Raw genomic sequence first — 25,479 nt, forward strand, 5'->3', positions numbered from 1 at the left:
AGCGCCACCTAGTTTATTACCCAACAGCAACGTAATTTACCAGCACCACTATCCTATCTACAGTTTGAGTTATTCTGGTACAATGAGTGGCGAAACAAAACAAAGAAATTGGGATGCATGGTTAAATAAAGGTTAAATAAATAAATAATAATAATATTAAATGGTAGCAAAGCCACTACAAAACACTAAACAATACATTAATTGCACCATAACGGTGACAAACAGTGCCCACAAACTGGCCTACATAAAGCTGTCCCAACAGCAGAGTACCAACACCTTACCACTGCTACACCTGGCTATCAGTGGAGCCTTGTCTGGCAACGAAACAGTTCATTCAGCCTCATTTACTGCCTTTTAAAAAACATACATGATATGGCTGACTTTCTTAAACAAATGTGGTTTCTACTGATAATTGAGATGTACAAACTATGGCATAAGGGGACGACAAGTGGATAAGAGGCCATCCGTAATTTTGATTAAGACATTAATGAGCGAGCCAGGACAGACGTTAGTCAATAGACTATTTGTTCAGCACTTTTGAAATATACAGCTACAGAGTCCAGAACATGGGCCATTCTCACAGTGTTCTCCATGTACACCAATTCAGAACCGTATGATAAATAAAGGGGGCATATAAGCAGACAATGAAAGCTCTTACAATATTTGATGATTACATTTATCAAAAACAGGTTATAGGCTACATGTGCACAACCAAATCAGAACAGTAGGAGAAATTAAGAAGTGAAAAACTTTTGGGGGAGGGGTGAGGCACATGGGCTACTAACAGCTTACTACACATCATACACTTAGTATTACTTTCTTAGCTACAATGTACATATCTCCCTGGCATATTACATAATTTATGCAGCAGCATACAATACATTTTTGGATTCACCTTGTTATGCTGTGCTCACTTGAACAGGAAGGTCATCAAACTTTGTCATCAAAGTCTGCCAATCTCTGAATTTATGGTGATTTTAAGGCAGCACAACAAGAGTATAAAGAAGAATATATATATTTTTTAAATCATGATGACGTCAGTGATCTTCAGGTCGTAGCTCTAGAAAGAGACCCGAGTTCCAAATTTACAATTCTGAGTTGGATTAAAGTTCAAGGCGTATTTTCCCAGGCGTAGCTCGCTTTTCCCGAGTTCCCAGTTGTTTTGAACCCACTGAAGTCAGATTTTGAGGTTCCGAGTTAACAGTTGTTTTGAGCGCGGCACAAATCATGCTTGATTGACAGCATGGCCAATGTTAAATGTTTATAATTTTAAACTAGGAAAAGAGACCCTTAATCTTAGACTTGGGACCACACAGCCACTCCACGGAATAACAGGCTAATGATTGCTTTGCAATGCCTGCAGTTAGCCACTGATTTCAGATTTTTTTTCCAGATTTTTTGCGATTTCCAACTTGTTGTGTAATGTTTATGTCCAATGGCCGATGAGCACCGATACGTTTTATCTATAATTTCTCTTTATTATTTATCTTCATATGACAAGGATTAAAATGCATTTGCCGGTAGATTGTTGACTTGATTCATGATGATGACTGCTAGCTAAGAATTTTAAAGTATGATGTTGAGGTGATCAGTCCAATCAAAGCTACTGTAGGTATAACGGGATTTGACGTCATTTTATCTGTGGCCAATGAGATTGAGCCTTCTTGAATGAACACTTCTAATATAACTCAAATCAAATCAAAGTTTATTTGTCACGTGCGCTGAATACAACATGAAATGCTTACGTACAGGCTCTAACCAATAGTGCAAAAAAGGTATTAGGTGAAAAATGGGTAGGTAAAGAAATAAAACAACAGTAAAAAGACAGGCTATATACAGTAGCTAGGCTATAAAAGTAGCGAGGCTACATACAGACACTGGTTAGTCAAGCTGATTTGAGGTTGTATGTACATGTAGATATGGTTAAAGTGACTATGCATATATGATGAACAGAGTAGCAGTAGCGTAAAAGTAGCAGTAGCGTAAAAGAGATGTTGACACAATGCAGATAGCCCGGTTAGCCAATTGAGGTAGTATGTATATGAATGTATAGTGAAAGTGACTATGCATATATGATAAACAGAGAGTAGCAGCAGTGTAAAAAGAGGGGTGGGGGCACACAATGCAAATAGTCCTGGTAGCCATTTGATTACCTGTTCAGGAGTCTTATGTCTTGGGGGTAAAAACTGTTGAGAAGCCTTTTTGTCCTAGACTTGGCACTCCGGTACCGCTTGTCATGTGGTAGTAGAGAGAACAGTCTATGGCTGGGGTCTTTGACAATTTTTAGGGTCTTCCTCTGACACCGCCTGGTGTAGAGGTCCTGGATGGCAGGCAGCTTAGCCCCAGTGATGTACTGGGCCGTACGCACTACCCTCTGTAGTGCCTTGCGGTCAGAGGCCAAGCAATTGCCGTACCAGGCAGTGATGCAACCAGTGTTCAGTGCTCTCGATGTTGCAGCTGTAGAACATTTTGAGGATCTCAGGACCCATGCCAAATCTTTTTAGTTTCCTGAGGGGGAATAGGCTTTGTCGTGCCCTCTTCACGACTGTCTTCGTGAGTTTGGACCATTCTAGTTTGTTGTTGATGTGGACACCAAGGAACTTGAAGCTCTCAACCTGCTCCACTACAGCCCTGTCGATCAGAATGGGGGCGTGCTCGGTCCTGCTTTTCCTGTAGTCCACAATCATCTCCTTAGTCTTGATTACGTTTGGGGATAGGTTGTTATTCTGGTACCACCTGGCCAGGTCTCTAACCTCCACCCTATAGTCTGTCTCGTCGTTGTCGGTGATCAGGCCTACCACTGTTGTGTCGTCTGCAAACTTAATGATGGTGTTGGAGTCGTGCCTGGCCATGCAGTCAGGGGTGAACAGGCGGTACAGGAGGGGACTGTCAGGAAGTCCAGGATCCAGTTGCAGAGGGAGGTGTTTAGTCCCAGGATCCTTAGCTTAGTGATGAGCTTTGAGGGTACTATGGTGTTGAACGCTGAGCTGTAGTCAATGAACAGCATTCTCACATAAGTGTTCCTTTTGTCCAGGTGGGAAAGGGCAGTGTGGAGTGCAATAGAGATTGCATCATCTGTGGATCTGTTTGGGCAGAATGCAAATTGGAGTGGGTCTAGGGTTTCTGGGATAATGGTGTTGATGTGAGCCATTACCAACCTTTTCAAAGCACTTCATGGCTACGGACGTGAGTGCTAAGGGTCTATAGTCATTTAGGAAAGTTGCCTTTGTGTTCTTGGGCACAGGGACTATGGTGGTTTGCTTGAAACATGTTGGTATCACAGACTTAATCAGGGACATGTTGAAAATGTCAGTAAAGACACCTGCCAGTTGGTCAGCACATGCCCGGAGCACACGTCCTGGTAACACATCTGGCCCCACAGCCTTGTGTTTGTTGACCTGTTTAAAGGTCTTACTCACGTCGGCTACAGAGAGTGTGATCACACAGTCTGGAACAGCTGATGCTCTCATGCATGCCTCAGTGTTGCTTGCCTCGAAGCGAGCATAGAAGTGATTTCTATGGCAGCACCCAAAGGGCTTGAATTTTCAAGGTCTATCCTTAGACTTGGTGGTGACGTAGTGTCCCCATGAGTGACAGAACACTGAGCCAATCACAGCAAGGCGCTCTGTATTTTCTGCTGGCTTGCCCCACTACCACAGAAAGCACTGAGCTAGGCATAAACACCTGCATTTTGGAGCTGGCTTACTCAAGAAATCAAAAAAGAGACCATGTTTGTATGCGGCTATAATAACGCAATGATATACAGTGGGGCAAAAAAGTATTTAGTCAGCCACCAATTGTGCAAGTTCCCCCACTTAAAAAGATGAAAGAGGCCTGTAATTTTCATCATAGGTACACTTCAACTATGAAAAACAAAATGAGAAAAAAAATACAGAAAATCACATTGTAGGATTTTTAATGAATTTATTTGCAAATGATGGTGGAAAATTTGTATTTGGTCAATAACAAAAGTTTATCTCAATACTTTGTTACATACCCTTTGTTGGCAATGACAGAGGTCAAGCGTTTTCTGTAAGTCTTCACAAAGTTTTCACACACTGTTGCTGGTATTTTGGCCCATTCCTCCATGCATATCTCCTCTAGAGCAGTGATGTTTTGGGGCTGTTGCTGGGCAACACGGACTTTCAACTCCCTCCAAAGATTTTCTATGTGGTTGAGATCTGGAGACTGGCTAGGCCACTCTAGGACCTTGAAATGCTTCTTACGAAGCCACTCCTTCGTTGCCCGGGCGGTGTGTTTGGGATCATTGTCATGCTGAAAGACTCAGCCACGTTTAATTTTCAATGCCCTTGCTGATGGAAGGAGGTTTTCACTCAAAATCTCACGAAACATGGCCCCATTCATTCTTTCCTTTACACGGATCAGTCGTCCTGGTCCCTTTGCAGAAAAACAGCCCCAAAGCATGATGTTTCCACCCCCATGCTTCACAGTAGGTATGGTGTTCTTTGGATACAACTCAGCATTCTTTGTCCTCCAAACACGACGAGTTGAGTTTTTACCAAAAAGTTATATTTTGGTTTCATCTGACCATATGACATTCTCCCAATCTTCTTCTGGATCATCCAAATGCTCTCTAGCAAACTTCAGACGGGCCTGGACATGTACTGGCTTAAGCAGGGGGACACGTCTGGCACTGCAGGATTTGAGTCCCTGGCGGTGTAGTGTGTTACTGATGGTAGGCTTTGTTACTTTGGTCCCAGCTCTCTGCAGGTCATTCACTAGGTCCCTCCGTGTGGTTCTGGGATTTTTGCTCACCGTTCTTGTGATCATTTTGACCCCACGGGGTGAGATCTTGCGTGGAGCCCCAGATCGAGGGAGATTATCAGTGGTCTTGTATGTCTTCCATTTCCTAATAATTGCTCCCACAGATGATTTCTTCAAACCAAGCTGCTTACCTATTGCAGATTCAGTCTTCCAAGCCTGGTGCAGGTCTACAATTTTGTTTCTGGTGTCCTTTGACAGCTCTTTGGTCTTGGCCATAGTGGAGTTTGGAGTGTGACTGTTTGAAGTTGTGGACAGGTGTCTTTTATACTGATAACAAGTTCAACCAGGTGCCATTAATACAGGTAACGAGTTGAGGACATGATGTAATGTCCTTAAAACAAGTCCAAATGAGGCTCAGTAGTGTGTGTGGCCTCCACGTGCCTGTATGAGCTCCCTACAACACCTGGGCATGCTCCTGATGAGGTGGCGGATGGTCTCCTGAGGGATCTCCTCCCAGACCTGGACTAAAGCATCCGCCAACTCCTGGACAGTCTGTGGTGCAATGTGGCGTTGGTGGATGGAGCGAGACATGATGTCCCAGATGTGCTCAATTGGATTCAGGTCTGGGGAACGGGCGGGCCAGTCCATAGCATCAATGCCTTCCTCTTGCAGGAACTGCCGACACACTCCAGCCACATGAGGTCTAGCATTGTCTTGCATTAGGAGGAACCCAGGACCAACCGCACCAAAATATGGTCTCACAAGGGGTCTGAGGATCTCATCTCGGTACCTAATGGCAGTCAGGCTACCTCTGGCGAGCAAATGGAGGGCTGTGCGGCCCCCCCAAAGAAATGCCACCCCACACCATGACTGACCCACCGCCAAACCGGTCATGCTGGAGGATGTTGCAGGGAGCAGAACGTTCTCCACGGCGTCTCCAGACTGTCACGTCTGTCACATGTGCTCCGTGTGAACCTGCTTTCATCTGTGAAGAGCACCGGGCGCCAGTGGCGAATTTGCCAATCTTGGTGTTCTCTGGCAAATGCCAAACATCTTGCACGGTGTTGGGCTGTAAGCACAACCCCCACCTGTGGACGTTGGGCCCTCATACCACCCTCTTGGAGTCTGTTTCTGACCGTTTGAGCAGACACATGCACATTTGTGGCCTGCTGGAGGTCATTTTGCAGGGCTCTGGCAGTGCTCCTCCTGCTCCTCCTTGCACAAAGGCGGAGGTAGCGGTCCTGCTGCTGGGTTGTTGCCCTCCTACGGCCTCCTCCACGTCTCCTGATGTACTGGCCTGTCTCCTGGTAGTGTCTCCATGCTCTGGACACTACGCTGACAGACACAGCAAATCTTTTTGCCACAGCTCGCATTGATGTTCCATCCTGGATGAGCTGCGCTACCTGAGCCACCTTTGTGGGTTGTAGACTCCGTCTCATGCTACCACTAGAGTGAAAGCACCGCCAGCATTCAAAAGTGACCAAAACATCAGCCAGGAAGCATAGGAACTGAGAAGTGGTCTGTAGTCACCACCTGCAGAACCACTCCTTTATTGGAGGTGTCTTGCTAATTGCCTATAATTTCCACCTGTTGTCTATTCCATTTGCACAACAGCATGTGAAATGTATTGTCAATCAGTGTTGCTTCCTAAGTGGACAGTTTGATTTCACAGAAGTGTGATTGACTTGGAGTTACATTGTGTTGTTTAAGTGTTCCCTTTATTCTTTTGAGCAGTGTATTTTTTACATCAGTTTGAAAACTGATATGTGACACGTATTAATGCCAAAAAGGCAACCTCCTCCAAAAAATATACAACTTGTTTTTTTAATTGCTTAAAAGCTCAAAAGCCCCACCTGCCCTGAATGACGGGTTGCCACTGGAAGAAGATGGACATAGGCTCACGTAAGTGAATGGGTGAATTCAGGTCTCTAAAAAGTTGCAAGTCAAACCGACCACTTTATATTTGTCAGGTTGGATTGACATCTAATATATTTCATTTGTGAGCATTAGTGTGTGTAGCCTACTGTAAGTTGAAAATATTCACTGTGTGCTCTCAATCACGTGCACATACACACACGTCAAACAATACTCACACACAAAAACCTTTATCATAGAAGAGTAGGCTAACATAATTTTCCTTCAAAAGGCACCAGCACATTTTGTTGCGCCGTAACACACACAAACACACACAACAAACATATTTCCCTGACATAGAGTACAGACATATATTGTTGCTCTGTAACACACACACGGATACACACATACACACGGATACACCCCCCCCCCCCCCCCCCCACAGACACACACACACACAAACACGCCATTTGCAGAGCTCCTCTCTCTCACACACACCCCTCCCCCTCTATCTCTGTCAGACACACACAAATACACACACACAGACACACTCATTCTCCCTCCTACGCAAGCGCACAGACAGACACACACACACACACACACACACAGCCAGACAGACACACACACACACATTTCCCTCTCTCGCCTTTCACACACACAGCTCTCTCATACACCCATCCCCCCTTTCTTTCTCACACACACATGTCCTTTCTCTCTCTCTCTCTCTCACTCGCGCACACACACACACATACGCACACACACACTCTTGCACACACACACACACACACACACACACACACACACACACACACACACACACACACACACACACACACACACACACACACTCTCGCACACACACGCTCCCTCCCTCCCTCTCCTGCTTGAGCTCTTTCTCTCTCTCCCTCACTCACTCACTCACTCACTCACTCACTCACACACACACACACACACACACACACAGGCATGCACATACACAGGCACGCACACACACATACACAAACACAAAGGCACACATACACACACACACAAAGGCACACACACACACACACACACACAAAGGCACACACACACACGCAGAGGCACACACACACAGAGGCACACACACATGCACACATTCTCTCTCCTGCTTGCTCTCCCTCTCACACACAAACACACTCAGACACATGCATGCGCACACACATTTTCTCTCCTGCTTGCTCTCACTCCCTCCCTTCCTCACTCACACACACCACACCACACACACAATTTCTCTCTTGCTCGCTTGCACTCTCTCCTCCTCTCTCTTTGCCTCTGCCTCTCACCCCCCTCCCCCTCTTCCACAGGCATCCTGGCTGCCACTCCTTCTCTAACAACCACACACACATACACACACACACTCACATTCCCCCTACTATCTGTGCACACAAACACACTCTCTCTTCCCTCTCTCTCTCTCTCTCTCTCTCACACACACACACACACACACACACACACACACACACACACACACACACACACACACACACACACACACACACACACACACACACACACCCCACCTATTTTACCCAAACATACATCCTGTCTTTCCTTTACAGTTAAACAACAACACACACATACATACACAAACCCAAATGTAACCCAGACTTTTTTTCTTACATGAACCTCTCCATCGCCCTCCTGCTCCAAAGTCATTAATGCGCACACACACACACACACAAATCCACACACACACACACAAATCCACACACACACACACACTACTCATCACGTGCATCAAGGATGTTCTTAAGCCATCCAGTCCTTAAGCCAAACAGATCCAAGAGACAGTTCAACATTTAATCTACATACATTTATTTCAACCTCTCTGCGTATCTCAAAGTCATACATTAATAATAAATATGGTTTCTATATCTTCCCACACCAGAGTTTCTATGAAACACAACAAAAGAAAATCAGCAACAGGAAATGTTAGTACATTAGTTTGCAGTGTTTTAACAAAGTATCCACCAGTCCTATGTCTAACTACTGTCTCTCGCTCTCATCAATGTGCGTAACCAACTGATACAGGGTTAGATCTGTTTGCATCCTCCCACTGGTTAAAATTAGGTTTGGGGATAAGGTAATCTGATCCTAGATCTGTGGTTAGGGGCAACTGGCACTATAGCAAGAGGTCATGGAAAAGGGTTAGTTGCTCCAGCAACCGTGCATATTTAAGTCAGAGTAAAAATGGAGGAGACTTTGCTACAGTGCATCTGAGTCTACAAAGGTAATAAAAACAATCCTGTCTGGCAATTTAAATTTTCCTTAAAAGTCACACACACAAGAACAGGGATGGCCATACCTCCTCTTGGAGAGCTATTGTGTGCAGGCCTTTGCTGCAACCCTGCACTAACACACCTATTCTACTGATCAGCTGCGAACATGTTTAAACAATATCCCTCCTCCTACCCCTCCCAATTTGCCAGTTACGCACTGATATCATAAGGGTCGGTTTCAATGGGGGTCATATAGTAATGATTGGGTTATAAAAATGTTAGAATAATATATATATATATAATAATAAATATATATTTTTCTGTCTTATACAGGTTCAGAACTGGATTAGCAGAGTCTGGTGTTAGAGCAGGGTCGGAGCAAAAGCCTGCATTCCCAGTGGTTCTCTAGTAGGAGCTGCACAGTTGGGACGTTTTGTTTTGGTTCCTCTACTCGCCACTAGAGGGCAGGGCACAGAGGGCAGGGCACAGCTAAACTCATCACATCACTTCAAGGCACATTCTGTGAGATTACCATCCAGCAGTACGTAATGGAATGTTCTGGGACTAAATTTCCCCTGAGTACAGATCTAGGATCAGCTTACCCTCCCCAATCCTAACCTTAACCATTAGTGGGGAAAAATGCAGAACTGACCCAAGATCTGCTTTAAAGGGAAAGTACACTTAATGAAATAGCCTACCCTTTCTCATACCTTGTCATAACCCCAAAATGACCTATGTCACATTGTTTGTGGTCTCTAAATAGATAGGAAGTCATTCAAGACTATTGGGATGCATCTTAAATGTGAAACAATTTGTGGTCTAATGCATGATGCCGGCCCACAAGGATCAGAAATTGGTATCACATAAACCGCTGTCTTGAACCGGAAATCTACACTCCATTATCAAAGTGGATCCTGTAGCTGTCACCAACATTACATCTCATTTGTGGGATTGTTTTGGGATCCAGGGACCAGTTTATCAGAACATTTCATCCAGATCCAAAGGATCCCGTGTTGTATAAAATCATTTTCCCCTTTTCAGATTTGAAGTTTTAAGGCAATGCCAAACCAAATCTCTTACAATAACCACACTAAATGTTATAATCAAGATCACGCTGATATTAATGATCACATTAGATTTGGAAGGAATATTGCCATTCAGTTAACATGAAGGGAGAACAGCCCACTGGGCACAGATGTCAGTTGGATGTCTAGTCCACGTTGGTTCAACGAAATGACGTGAAGTCAACGTCGATTCAACCAGTGTGTGAAGTGGGAGGAGACTAAATTAAATGTTCTGAAACACTGGCCGTAGTATGTCTGGAGTAGGCAAAAGGAAGGTCATGGTAGAATCCTTTGACTCTAGGCAGCAAAACCAGGCAGAGAACACATCTTGATACCAGGTGTAAACAGCAGAAATTCTTCAGTAATTCCTTAACTCACATTTTGCTGCATCAAACCCTGTTGAATTACAAAGATGATAATTTTTTTAAATAGAATGTCAAGCTCTTGAATCTGAGATTTTAAAGGGATTAAATCAAGTGGTGAACAGTCTATGTAACTCATTCATTCTATGTTCGTCAAAGGTCAAATAGAAGTTGCTTATATTTGTCCTATTCAAAGGTCAAATAGAAGTTGCTTATATTTGTCCTATTCAAAGGTCAAATAGAAGTTGCTTATGTTTGTCCTGTATACATGTGAGGTGTGAAATGGAAATGTTTTTTTGTTGTATATCCCACTCCCCTTGAGACACGGCCAGGTATCGGCCATTATTGATGGAGACCCTGGAGCACTTAGGGTTAAGCGCCTTGCTCAAGCACAGATCAACAGATTTTCTTCCACCTTGTCAGCTCGGGGATTCGAACTCACAGCCTTTCAGTTACTGGCCTAATGCTCTAACCACTAGGCTACCTGACACCCAGTGTCCTGTGTTTGTTAGCAGCAAGTGGAGCTACAGCGCTAGTATGTCTCAAATGACCAAAATTGCTTCAAAATCAACACTTATGTCACACATTCTTGTGTCCATGTCACCACTGTGTATATTTATTAACTTTAACATATACTCTTCTCCCTCTGTTCACAGAATCTTTATACTTCCACTGGCTGTTGTCACTCTTTTCATTCTCTTCATTCCATCTCTCTCAGCCTTTCTGACTCCTGCATGCCTCCTTTCTTCTTCTACCTCATCCTCTCAATCTGTTGACCTCTCTCTCTTTCTTTACATCCGTAGCTCTTTCTATCTCTCTCTCTCTCTCTCTCCTCACCTCACCTCACCTCACCTCACCTCACCCCATCCCTCTCTTTCTTTGTCTTCCCTTCTCTCTCCTTCCTCACTCACAGGCTACCTCTCCCAATCTCTACTATCTCATCTCCGGGTCCTCCTCCCTCTTGCCCTCCCCCTCGTTCTGCGCTCCTTGGGTGCGGCTCCGTCGTGGTGCAAGGCCTTCAGGGTCTTGGAGGCGGCGAGTGTCCAGTGCTCCAGCTCGTTGAAGATGCGGTAGATCCAGAGCTTTAGCGCAAACGGGCTGCCGTTCACCGGACCATCTATCTACTCACGAGAGGGGTGTAGAAGAAGAGAAAGGGAGGGGGAGAAATAGAGGGTCAGGGAGGGACAGTCAGAGACAGAGAGTGAGAGCAGACAGAGTGAGGGAGAGGAAGAGAGAGAGAGAGCGAGGGATAGAGTGAGATGTGTTAGGACAGTGTTTCCCAATCTGTTCCCCGGAGATCCAGAGGGTTGTATATTTTTGTTCTAGCACACCCGCTTCGACTGGTGGACTAATCAATTCCTGGTCAAACCCGGGGCGTGCCTCAGGAATAGATAGAGGAAACACTGTACTAGAACATACGGCGGTGTATGAAATTATTGACACCCTTGATAAAGATGAGAGAACATGACTGTATAAAATAAATTATTAAAATACTGAGCTATATTGTATCTTTAAAAAAAATGGGAAAATAGATTATTTATAATAATACATTTGCTCAGAGACAGATTTAGTTTATCAAGTAATATTTATTTTCAAAAAGGTAGGAGTTAAAATGATTGACACCTCTGTTCTCAATACCTCACCTTGTGACCATAACAGCACTGAACCTTCTTCTAAAATGTTTCATAAGTTGGAAAAAACATAGGGATCATAGACCATTCCTCATTGACATTCTTCGTCTGCACTTATAAACTGCCCTCTTCTATTCAAACCACAGGTTTTCAATGATATAACAAGATGGAGCCGACAGACATGGCAGCTCTGCTTCTTGCTCCAAAACAACTTTGTAATATATATATATTTTTACATTACATTATTAGCCCAGAATGCTTTTTGTGTTATTACATACAGCCAGAAACAACTTTTGGATATCAGAGCGGCGGTAACTCACCAGCATTACGACCAGGAATACAACTTTCCCGAATTGGATCCTTTGTTCGTACCCCCCAGAGCAATTGAACTTATCCCAGAGGCTGCTCCAAGACGCCGCCGGCGGAGAAGAGGTATTTGGAGTGGATTTCTAGAACCGACTCAGGAGGTGTGCACACCATCCACCGCTTGTGAGTATATTACTTGCTAATAATCAGTCTCTGGACAATAAAGTAGGCAAGCTCAGGGTGAGGATCTCCTTCCAGAGAGACATCAGGAACTGTAACATGCTCTGTTTTACGGAATCATGGCTCTCTCGGGATATACTGTCTCCGTCCATACAGCCAGCTGGGTTCTCAGTACATTGCAGACAGGAATAAAGAACTCTCTGGGAAGAAGAAGGGCAGTGGTGTATGTTTCATGATTCAATTCTCACAGTGTGATTGTGATAACATTAAGAAACTCAAGTCCTTTTGTTCACCTGACCTAGAATACCTCACAATCAAATGCCGACTGTATGCCTCCCAAGATAATTATCTTTGGGTATAGTCACAGATGTGTATAGTCCCCCTCAAGCCGGTACCCCAACGGCCCTCAAGGAACTACACTGGACTTTATTCAAACTGGAAACCACATATCCTGAGGCCCCATTTCTTGTACTTGGGGATTTTAACAAATCAAATTTGAGGAAAACACTACCGAAGTTCTATCAACACATTGACAGTAGTACTCACTCTGGTAAAACCACTGTTAATCCCCCTTTCGGAATGCCTACAAGGCCCTCCCCCGCACTCGCTTCGGCAAATCAGATCACGACTCCATTTTGCTCCTCCATTCCTATAGGCAGAAACTCAAACAGGAAGTACTTCAACATTGTTTTGATCACGGGGACTGGAATATGTTCAGGGTAACCTCTGAGAATAACATTGACATATACATGGACGCGGTGACTGAGTTCATCAGGAAGTGTATAGAGGATATTGTTCCCACTGTGACTATTAAAACCCACCCAAACCAGAAACCGTGGAAAAATGGCAGCATTTACACAAAACTGAAAGCTCGAACCACCGCATTTAAGCATGGCAAGGTGACTGGGAATATGGTTGAATACAAACAGTGTAGTTATTCCCTTCGTAAGGCAATCAAACAGGCAAAACGTCAGTAGAGAGACAAAGTGGAGTTGCAATTCAACGGCTCAGACATGAGACATATGTGGCAGGGTCTACAGACAATCACGGATTACATAGGGAAAATCAGCATGTCACGGACACCAAATGTCTTGCTCCCGGACAAGCTAAACACCTTCGCCCACTTTGAGAATAACACAGTGCCCCCGACACAGCTCGCTCCCAAGGACTCATTCTCCGTGGCCAACAAGAGTAAGACATTTAAGTGTGTTAACCCTCGCAAGGCTGCTGGCCCAGACAGCATCACTAGCTGCGTCCTCAGAGCATGCACAGACCAGCTGGCTGGAGTGTTTACAGACATATTCAATCTCTCCCTATCCCAGTCTGCTGTCCCCACTTGCTTCAAGATGTCCACCATTGTTCCCGTACCCAAGAAAGCAAAGGTAACTGAACTAAATTACTATCACCCCGTAGCACTCACTTCTATCCTCATGAAGTGCTTTGAGAGGCTAGTGATCACCTCTACCTTACCTGACACCCTAGGCCCACTTCAATTTGCTTATCGCCCCAATAGATCTACAGACGTTGCAATTGCCATCACACTGCCCTATCCCATCTGGAAAAGAGGAATAATTACGTAAGAATTATGTTCATTGACTATAGCTCAGCCATCAACACCATAGTACCCTCCAAGCTCATCATTAAGCTAAGGGCTTGGGTCTGAACCCCGCCCTGTACAACTGAGTATGGACTTCCTGACGGGCCACCCCCAGATGGTGAAGGTAGGAAACAACACCTCCACTTCGCTGATCCTCAACACAGGGGCCCCACAAGGGTGCATGCTCAGCCCCCTCCTGTACACCCTGTTCACCCATGACTGCATGGCCACCCAAGCCTCCAACTCAATCATTAGGTTTTCAGTAGACACAACAGCATTAGGCCTGAATACCAACAATGATGAGAGAGTCGACAGGGAGGAGGTGAGGGCCCTGGTGGAGCGGTGCCAGGAAAATAACCTCTCCCTCAACGTCAACAAAATGAAGGAGCTGATCATGGACTTCAGGAAACAGCAGAGGGAGCACGCCCCTATCCACATCGACGGGGCCGCAGTGGAGAAGGTGGAAAGCTTCAAGTTCCTCGGCGTACACATCACTGAAAATCTGAAATGGTCCAGTGTGGTGAAGAAGGTGCCACCACCTGGTACGGCAACTGCACGGCCCGCAACCACAGGGCTCTCCAGAGGGTGGTGCAGTCTGCCCAACGCATCACCGGTGGCATACTGCCTGCCCTCCAGGACACCTACTTCACCCGATGTCACAGAAAGGCCAAAACTATCATCAAGAACATCCACCAACTGAGCCACAGCCTGTTCACACCGCTATCATCCAGAAGTTCAAGTCAGTACAGGTGCATCAAAGCTGGGACAGAGAGACTGAAAAAACAGCTTCTATCTCAAGGCCATCAAACTGTTAAATAGCCATCACTAGCCAGCTACCACCCGGTTACTCAACCCTGCAACTTAGAAGCTAAAGTTTGATTTGATTTGAGTTTCTGGTCCGGAGACTGAGATGGCCATTAGAATAATGCTGATTTTATGGCCAATTTAACAATTTATTTGTGGTTTTTGATGTGCACTTGGGGTTATTTTCTTGCTGGAAGATCCACTTGCGGCAAAGTTTCAGCCTCCTGGCAGAGGGAACCAAGTTTTTGGCTAAAATGCCTTGGTACTGGGTAAAGATCATGATGCCGTTGACCTTAACAAGGATCCCAGGACCAGTGGAAGCAAAATAGCCTCAGAACATCAAAGATACACAACCATATTTTACAGTAGGTATGGGATTCTTTTCTGCTCATGCATTCTCATTTCGATGCCAACCCCATCACTGGTGTGCGTGGCCAAAGAGCTCTTCAAATGTCCAACAAATTGCCACTTGGATTAGAGCGCAGGTGCTTTGGTCAGATTACATGAGAATTAGGTCTTTGGCCACGCACACCAGTGCTGCAAGTGGATTTTCCAGGAAGACAATAACCCCAAGCACACATCAAAATCAAATTGACTCCGTACCGGTACTCCCTCTATATAGCCTCGTTATTGTTATTTTATTGTTTCTCTTTTTATTTTATTTTTTAATTTAGTAAATCATTTCTTAACTCTTATTTTTCTTGAAACTGCATAATTGGTTAAGGGCTTGTAAGTAAGCATTTTACGGTAAGGCCTACCTACTCCTGTTGTATTCGGCATATGTGGCAAATAAAATGTGGAATTGGTTAAAATGTGGAATTGGTTAATTAGCCATAAAATCCACATTTTGCAATGGCCATCTCAGTCTCAGGATTTGAAACCTATTGAAAACCTGTGGTGAAGATCTGTGGTTTGTATTGAATGGGTCAATCCGTAAGGGCACACGAAGGAAATCAAAGATCTGGAAGGATTCTGTATGGAGGTATGGTCAACAAGCCATTCCTTGAGCTCATTTTTTTTAATAGAAAAAGGTTAAGTGCTGTTATCGTCATAAGGTGAGGTATTGAAAGGTATTGAAAGGTATTGAAAAAGGGGTATAAATAATTTTGACCCCTTTTTGAGAGAATTTTAAAAACCTGTTAAACAAAATGTATTTTTCCAAGCAATTGTATTAGTATAAAATAATATAATTTCCCAATTTTGTGGAGCATACAATATAGCTCAGTGTTCGAATGATTTATTACTTATTTTATACAGCCATTATTGCTCATCTTTATTTAGGGTGTCAATCATTTCGGACCCCACTGCATTTATACAGTACATGTAAACAACTGATTTGTCCTAACCGTATACAAATAATGAATAACAATCTATGATTAATAAACTATGTAATATAATCTGTTTGTTTATACTAGAAAGGACAGTCCCTACATAAACAGTTTTATAAGCTTATCATAAGTTGTTAACAAAAGCCTCATTTCTTCCTCTCCTCCTTGAACTCATCACTGATCTGAAATATTAGGGGTATCTGAAAGCAAAATGTTTCCACCAGTCTTATCTGTCGTCTATACGTGGCCCTGGTTTACACTCAAAAGGGACATTAATATTGCCGCTACCTCGCTCTCCAACCAAGGTACATGAATTGAGGAACCTCGTTCTCCAACCAAGGTACATGAATTGAGGAAGTGAAGAGGAAATTCAGCAACTCTTGGAAGAGTGTCAGTTGATAAAATGGCTTGTTATTGTTAAAACCAACATGTTTTGTCCCATAGCCTTCATCAGGGTTTACACTACATTATGTTCACCACACCAGCTATGTCAGATCAAGGATGACTTCCAAGTAGGATTTTACAGTTATTTTACAAGTATTGAAATGAGGCCTGCTGGGTCTACTTAGGGTTTCCAGTAGGTACTGTATATTAACCATTAGTGGGGCAAATTCAAAACTGACCCCAGATCAGTGTCTAGGGGCAACTTTACCATACACCGGTAATTCTGTACCTCAGTATTGTTCGGATCAGGAGTGAAGGCTGCAGTTCCAGCTCCGTCCGCCAGGAGGAGCCGTGTGCTCTCTAGCAGGTGCCCCAGCCGGTCCCTCACGGTTTTCTTCTGGCTCTCGTATTCGGTCCTGTTCCTGTCGTTTCCCACCCCCTCTTCCCGGCCAATGGCATGCTCCAGGAGGTTCCGGCACTGTTGCAGGGCGGAGTAGAGGCGCCACAACATGTCATTCGGCGAGAGCTGGGAGGAGAGTGGTGGCACGGTCACCAGGCGGTCCCCGCCGCTGGTGAGTTCCTCGGCGAACGTCTCCTTTTTTCTCTGAAGTGGGGAGTGAGGAGGAGGGATGGAGAGAGTGTGGAGGTGGAGAGGAAGAAGAGGATGATAGGCGTGTAAAGAAAAAACACATTAGCAGCGTTTAAAAGTACATCTCCATGACAGCCACCATGGACACCACGTTTAACTGCTCCGTAGGCTGAGGTTGTCAGAATAGGGACACCGTAGTAAATGGAAGCTGTGGCCATGAGAAATGTGTATATATGCATAAGTCACTCATTCCGAGTTAGCATTTAAACCAAACTGCTTGTGCAATGGTGGACGAAGTACAAAAGAGCTGACCTAAAGGACTGGCAGTAAAGAGACTGTTTGCGCATTTTCCAATGGTAATCTAGCAATTTTCCCTGATGAGCAACAACTGGCAAATGTTTGAACCCTATTGTGGTTTGGATAACATCCGCCCTGGCCCCATTGGAACAGAGGTTAGTGGTTCAACTGGATAGCTGGTTCAACTACCAGAACCAACATTCCCCAACTTCACTCCAGGGGGACTTACAGGCAGGATGTGTGTGTGTGTGTGTGTGTGTGTGTGTGTGTGTGTGTGTGTGTGTGTGTGTGTGTGTGTGTGTGTGTGTGTGTGTGTGTGTGTGTGTGTGTGTGTGTGTGAGCGAGCGAGCGAGAGAGAGAGAGTGGGGTTGGAAGTTATTATATTCTATTGCATCTATATCAGAGTATAGTGAGAGAGCTGTGACTCCATTGAGTACCTGGCCCCCGGACACGACATTATACCAAGATGCTAACATTCTGACCACCGTGAAAATGATTCTGTGCCTGTGCGTTAGAATGATTACCGTGTAACATTGATCAGGCAGCTCTGCTTATGCAAGAGCAATGGTCAAGTAAATGTAAATGTGTATATAGGTTTGTAATAGGCAGCTAGAGAGGAAGCAGTGGAGTGAGCTATGAACTTTGAAGGATAGGCCTATATTGTATAGGCTTGTCTAGAGGGAGAGGCAAAGGTACGGCAAACCAGAGACAGCAAGCTCTTCACTGTCATGATCGATTACAATACATTATTACGAGTAATGACTGTGTGGTGATCGATAAGTTGAAAACCATTAGTATATTTGTGGGCTGTATCGTGAATAACTGCACATGAACCACAAATGTATACAGTGGGGCAACAAAAAAAATTGGTCAGCCACCAATTGTGCAAGTTCTCCCACTTAAAAAGATGAGAGAGGCCTGTAATTTATCATAGGTACACTTCAACTATGACAGACAAAATTAGATTTTTTTTTCTCCAGAAAATCACATTTTGGGATTTTGTAATGAATTTATTTGCAAATTATGGTGGAAAATAAGTATTTGGTAAATAACAAAAGTTTATCTCAATACTTTGTTATATACCCTTTGTTGGCAATGACTGAGGTCAAACGTTTTCTGTAAGTCTTCACAAAGTTTTCACACACTGTTGCTGGTATTTTGGCCCATTCCTCCATGCAGATCTCCTCTAGAGCAGTGATGTTTTGGGGCTGTTGCTGGGCAACACAGACTATCAACTCCCTCCAAAGATTTTCTATAGGGTTGAGATCTGGAGACTGGCTAGGCCACTCTAGGACCTTGAAATGCTTCTTACGAAGCCACTCCTTCATTGCCCGGGCGGTGTGTTTGGGATCATTGTCATGCTGAAAGACCCAGCCACGTTTCATCTTCAATACCCTTGCTGATGGAAGGAGGTTTTCACTCAAAATCTCACGATACATGGCCCCATTCATTCTTTCATTTACACAGATCAGTCGTCCTGGTCCCTTTGCAGAAAAACAGCCCCAAAGCATGATGTTTCAACCCCCATGCTTCACAGTAGGTATGGTGTTCTTTGGATGCAACTCAGCATTCTTTGTCCTCCATACACGACGAGTTGAGTTTTTACCAAAAAGTTATATTTTGGTTTCATCTGACCATATGATATTCTCCCAATCTTCTTCTGGATCATCCAAATGCTCTCTAGCAAACTTCAGACGGGCCTGGACATGTACTGGCTTAAGCAGGGGGACACGTCTGGCACTGCAGGATTTGAGTCCCTGACGGCGTAGTGTGTTACTGATGGTAGGCTTTGTTACTTTGGTCCCAGCTCTCTGCAGGTCATTCACTAGGTCCCCCCATGTGGTTCTGGGATTTTTGCTCACCGTTCTTGTGATCATTTTGACCCCACGGGGTGAGATCTTGCGTGGAGCCCCAGATCGAGGGAGATTATCAGTGGTCTTGTATGTTTTCCATTTCCTAATAATTGCTCCCACAGTTGATTTCTTCAAACCAAGCTGCTTACCTATTGCAGATTCAGTCTTCCCAGCCTGGTGCAGGTCTACAATTTTGTTTCTGGTGTCCTTTGACAGCTCTTTGGTCTTGGCCATAGTGGAGTTTGGAGTGTGACTGTTTGAGGTTGTGGACAGGTGTCTTTTATATTGATAACAAGTTCAAACAGGTGCCATTAATACAGGTAACGAGTGGAGGACAGAGGAGCCTCTTAAAGAAGTAGTTACAGGTCTGTGAGAGCCAGAAATCTTGCTTGTTTGTAGGTGACCAAATACTTATTTTCCACCATAATTTGCAAATAAATTCATTAAAAATCCTACAATGTGATTGTCTGGATTTTTTTCTCCTTTTGTCTGTCATAGTTGAAGTGTACCTATGATGAAAATTACAGGCCTCTCATCTTTTTAAGTGGGAAAACTTGCACAATTGGTGGCTGACTAAATACTTTTTTGCCCCACTGTATATGTTGAGTAAAATATAAAAACATTTCTATTTCTTTTTTATGTTATTTATTTTCAGTTTCAGTGTTAGGGACAGAAAGAAGCCTATGTGTGGGAGGCTAGGAGACATGTATGTGTTGTATCATTTTGTGTTTTTTGGGATGTCACTTCTTGCACTGTGGGGAAGTAATGCATAAGGGCCAATTCCATGGTAACGTAATTACGCTTTGACTCTGATTCTTCTCTTAAAATATGTATGCCAAACCAAAACCATTGATTTCAAAGTTGAACAAACCATTCGATTCTATGCACAAGGACTAGTTTGAACAATTTACACATAAAAGTTCACAAAATCACATTTACTGGAAGAACTGTGCAGATGCAAAGTTTGGTAACAGAATTATAATAAAGTTTCCCGTGGGTGTTTAAGCACATTTTCCAAAAACTATCGTTTAATATTAAATTTAAAATATTTCTGCAGAAATAATGGGGTGTCAGCTACGACATGACATTTTGAGTTTGAAAAAACATATATTTTGGATATTGAACTACAGTACGTGAAATAGATTTACCTCCGGTAACAGAATTACATCATGGGTCCCTGATCTGTGGTGTACAGAAAGGCATAATTATGCATATGAATATCATTCCCTTCACGGTGATGTATCCTGAATAGCTACACAGGTAGAAATATGCAATATTCTTATTTAGCATATTTGGTTATTATTCTACACACTGGCTATTATTGTAATGAGCCCCCCCCCAAAAAAAAAATGAAAAAGGGAAAATAAATAAACATGAATATGGGTTGTATTTAAAATGGTCTTTGTTCTTCACTGGTTGCCCTTTTCATGTGGCAACAGGTCACAAATCTTGCTGCTGTGATGGCACACTGTGGTATCTCTCTCTCTCCAGTTAATGTCACTCTCCTGAGACCTACCATGACACCAACCCCCTACCCTCTTTCCATTTACAGTAACAAGTATCCTCATCCACTGAGCACCCACCAACACCGGACCTCCATGGCTGGACCAAATCTGAACCAATCATAGACGTCTATGTTTCACAAGTTTGGACATCACAGTACAGCACAGTAGAGTTCAGTACAGTAGAGTACACTAGAGTAGAGTATTGTACTGAACATATGTACTGTACTGAACTCTAATGTGCTGTACTGTGATTTTCAAATGGGATGTCAATTGTTGTGTTTTGGTGTATCTCTATCTTTTTAAGATGTTAGATGCTGTCTAAGACCCCTTTTCCATCTGTTTGACCAGAAATAAAAGCCTTAGCTTATTCCTAATTTTTAGGATGGAAAATGGTTGAGAAATGTACATATGCCTTAATTTCTAACAAATATAGACTCTTAGCTTTCATTTGACACCCAATTTGACATGCTCCTATGAACTTTACATGTTGGTATTCATGGGTCCGTTAAAATGGAAATGCCCTAAAGTGATGGGTCAGGTCATAGGTTAGGTTACTTTTAAAGGTAGACTCAGCGAGATGACGTAGATGCACGAAGTGAACAGTAGTAGTGGGAAAATTTTTGCAACAAACAGGAGCGTTGAAGCGCGAGGCTAAACGTCTCTGCTGTTTTGGTCCCGTAGCTACCACGTTGTAGCGCAAATATGATGTGTGACTGTGTATGAGCAAAGTCTTGCATCATGCTCATCTCAGTGGGAACGTTCGAGCTGATCATTTTTGTCAAGTTGGTGACAATCGTTGGTCACCACCTTTCAAATTGTGCTGCATTCTGGGGTAAAAAATTGTCTGACTTGCGCCTACCTGTCGACTGCATGAACTTTACAAAAATCATGTAATCAAAGGGCATGAGGTTTTGACTGCAGTTGCTCTTCACCAACTTCATCCTGTAGCCACGTCCTGCATTGTGAAGGCTCTATTGTCAACCAATCATTAGGGTGTTCTTGTTTGACCCATGTGACCAAAAACAAGAACCAATTTGCCGTGATTTCTGTGTACAGTGGATATATAAAATAAATGTGATATTTGAGGCTCTCTCACTCTCTACTTTATTGTACAATGTGTACACACACACTATTATATTATGATTTCAGTTTGTGTGATATGGGGTTTAGATACATGTTTATTTCAAAATTATAAAGAAAACATTTTATAATCAATGGCAACACTGTCATGTTGATTTGAGCCTTGCTGTTGGAAAAACACATTAGTGTCCTATTTTCATTTGTCGCAGATGCACCTCCCCTGCCTTACTCCTCGACTTGCATCTACTGTCGGGTGCTTTAGCCTTACAACTCAAACACGCCCAATATCGTGCTGTTTGTGGCAATGTCATCTTGCTGAGTCTACCTTTCAATCTCAATGTGAACCATCAGATTCAAAAGCTTGAAACCACTGTAAAAAAAAAGATTGAAAACCCCATTCGATTTTTGCCCCCATTTTATTTTTTAACTGAACATATTTCATTAGGGTTTTTATTTTAGTTAGTTTTGGTGTCAAAGATAATAATTTCAGTAAAGTTGTAGTTTTTCAAACGGGTTTGTTCAATATTTTACTTCGGTAAAAAAAAAAACGTGTGTATATATATATACATATAGTTTCACACGTATTTTTTTTTACTATAACCTTATCACACGTTTTTGTTTTGTTTTACTATAACCTTAGTAGAGACCTTATTGCCTAATAGGCTATTGGGGTGGTGATTCAAAAGCATTGTCTTATAGTTAGTCGGCTGATAGATAACGGTTACTTTCGTAACCGTTTCCCTTCCTCCCAGCAAAGAGCCCGAGTCCGCAGGTTGAGGTGTGTGCGCATTGGAGGTGGATTTATCTGGCTATTTGGCGGGAAATGAATTCATTCCCATCATTCACATAGTGTCATTCATTGAGTGAAAAAGCGATGCACATGGAAAAACGTGCATGTCCGGACATCGACCCGTGCGCCAGAAAATCGCCTACCTCTGTCATTGTTTTTATATGGGGCGTGCATGACTATTCACATATTCACTCCCCCTCCCTATCCAGCTACACTCCTGGACCACCAGTCCTGGATCGGATGCCGCACACACAATCAGTCAATACATGTCCATGCATCAAACATTTCCATATCCCAGTCTTCCATATCCCTTGCATAGGCTTGAATACTGGCCAAATGACATGTTTTGTCAAGTAACCAGTAGGCCTAATAACAGGTTAAGAATTGCGAAGCAAAATGCACTAGCCTGTCCAGACTTCACCCACTCTAGGCTGCACTCGAATACATACTTACATACAGTTCCAATAAGAAGGTGCATTCATGGTGTAACTGCTCAGCAACAGCAGCTGCCCTCGCAGTTCGAGACTGTTCCGAAACAGTCCCTCTTCTTGTCCGTGTCCCTGACATATTAAGTAAAGAAGCAACAGACAGGCACCGGATTAGCGTTAACGTTTTTTTTTTTTACCTTCTCTTATGTCTACTAGTTTTCCTGTTTCATATTCCTTAAAGATAGACAGCCAACAGGAAGCGCGTCTCGGCCTTTCCTCACGCTGTAACCAAGCCACTTAATTAATGACCTTTCTGTAAACTAATTCCTTCCCTAACTTCCACAACTTTACACCCTTGTGTTACTATGTTACAGTATTAATGTCCTTGTCTAGTGCCACTCCTCCCCTTCCCTTGGGTGGTTTATGTCAGGCAGGCATGTGGAATTTAACGGGAGAACTAAAGCGGAGGCGTGTGAAGGGGAGGAGTCGCACGTTGGTGAACTATTATTTATACATGAAGAGTTTAAACGAATTAGCTTGACAGAATTACAAATCCATTCACCAGGACTAGTGATGTGTTGATTTTCTAGTCGTTACTAGGAAAGTCGGAAATGTCAGACTTGCTAATTTCGTTCTACCAGGTAGCAAGTATGACATTTCCGATTTTCCTAGTACCTACTAGCACATCATTGTGGTATAGGCTATATCAGGGGAAAGTCCTCAAAGCAGCAGTTTACTGCATAAAAAAATAATAAATCAGCTGATTTGATGATCAAGTATAGTTTTATTATTAGGTTATTGTGTGGCTCTATAGTTATTCCTTGTCAATAACCGGAAAATGAGGTTATAACCAAATCATAGGCTAATATGCATATGCCTAGAAAATAGCAACATTTCTAAACAGTTGAGTGCGCGTTTTTATTTTTTTACATTTCCCTAAATGTTCTATACTGTTGCACTTTCGGGATTAGTAACATTGTTGAATATCGAGGGGGATAGAGGGAGCCTGTTGTATATACTGAATCATTAGAGAAATTAAGAGGGCTAAAAGTTTACAAAAGGGTTGGTGTGGTATGTCTGTAAACATCTAAAATGCGTTGGCATTAATAGCCTACAGCCAGAAACAAACAAATAACTTTTAAATGAAAGATGATAAATAGTTTAGAATAATGTAACAGTTGATTATGTAATTTTGTTAGGACCAGTGTGAAATTAACTTTATATTATATTGAAGCCTTGGGTGTGAAATATAACACCTTGAGCTATATATGAGGTGTACTATTTCTGTGTAATTCAAAAGCTAAAATCACGCTAAACCAGTTCAATTGGAATTTTAGAGATTTAAATGTATTAACAAAAATGTCAGACGTTTTTCTTCCAAAGTGTCAATGTATCTTTTTTTGTGTCTAGATTGGCAACATTCAAGTATGTTCCAAAGTGAAATACCACTGCGACACTCAGGGTGGCATAGTGTCCACTTCAAACAGTGAGCCATTTTGACTCATACATGCGCTTTCCTTATTAGCGTCACGGCAGCAGCTTTAGCGTACCAACAACAACATTGACTTCCGGTGTTTCGATTTTACCTTCAAAATCAAAGTCTGCAGTAAAACGCTATGTGTATGATACAAAATCAATCCGTTAATAACATTACGTTTCTTATCTAAAACGTTTACTTCCAGTCTCGTTTACTTCCAAAAAGCTAAATCACAAGAAATGTTGCTGGACTTTTACTGTGGTCAAACAGCTTAAAATGGGGTGCCTGGACACTACAGTTTTAAAATATAGCACTATGACATAGGACGCATACAGTATACTGTCATACCTTATAATGTAAAAGACACATATCTTAATCTTCCTTCTGGGGGTACACTTTAGAAGAAATACAACATACAATATGTTTATTCAAAAAGTCAAGAGAGATGCAAGTAAATTTGGTCCAAAAAATACTTTATACTTTATTACTTTAAAAAATACTTTATTCATAAGAAATATCACATTGACGTGAACTAATACAATTGATCATCAACAGTTACAACTTTGAAATTAGTTTCAAGTTTTGTCACGTGCACACGTAAAGTGAAGTGCTGACTTGCTAGCTCTTTCCCAAAAATGCAGTACTCAATATCAAATAGTATGAAGTCGATTTTCTTTAAAACACACGAGAAATAAGAAAAACACGAGAAAGTAAGCTATATACAGGGTCAGTACCAGGGACACTGGAGTGGTTAAGGTAGATATGTACATGTAGGCAGGGGTAAGGAGAAAGTGACTGGTAGCAGGACAAATAATAACATATCAACATAGCAGCAGCATAAAGGCACCCTCATACTAGGTTCGGTTTGCTTCTACCAGAACTCGGCTAGGCAAAGCGAACGTCTGTGTCTCGCATATTTCCTTAAAAAGACATTTGTTTGTAAAATGAGAAGAAAAATGGCAATATTACGGTTTGTCCCTCTTGA

General features: G+C 42.9%; 1 protein-coding gene across 1 annotated transcript; it reads right to left on the reverse strand.

The window, feature by feature from the left end:
- Positions 1-8,397: 8,397 nt before the first annotated feature.
- Positions 8,398-23,441, reverse strand: LOC109900354 (uncharacterized). The gene is made up of 3 exons (XM_020496049.2): positions 23,043-23,441; positions 16,765-17,079; positions 8,398-11,366 (listed from the first exon to the last, which is right to left on the reverse strand). Exons 1-3 carry the CDS (start codon positions 23,154-23,156, stop codon positions 11,184-11,186), a joined length of 612 nt encoding a protein of 203 aa, XP_020351638.1. The 5' UTR covers positions 23,157-23,441; the 3' UTR covers positions 8,398-11,183.
- Between the last annotated feature and the right edge of the window lie 2,038 nt (positions 23,442-25,479).

The sequence above is a fragment of the Oncorhynchus kisutch genome, linkage group LG12 (assembly GCF_002021735.2).
Source record: "Oncorhynchus kisutch isolate 150728-3 linkage group LG12, Okis_V2, whole genome shotgun sequence".
Classification (NCBI taxonomy): Eukaryota; Metazoa; Chordata; class Actinopteri; order Salmoniformes; family Salmonidae; genus Oncorhynchus; species Oncorhynchus kisutch.

Bases quoted from the DNA above. Each gene is read 5' to 3' on its own strand.
- LOC109900354 (XM_020496049.2), bottom strand. From the start codon at position 23,156: ATGTCAGGGACACGGACAAGAAGAGGGACTGTTTCGGAACAGTCTCGA. The intron at 17,080-23,042 runs GTAAGTATGTAT...TCCCCACTTCAG, and splicing joins CCTTCTTATTGGAACTGTAT to AGAAAAAAGGAGACGTTCGC. The intron at 11,367-16,764 runs GTACAGAATTAC...TCTCGTGAGTAG, and splicing joins CTGATCCGAACAATACTGAG to ATAGATGGTCCGGTGAACGG.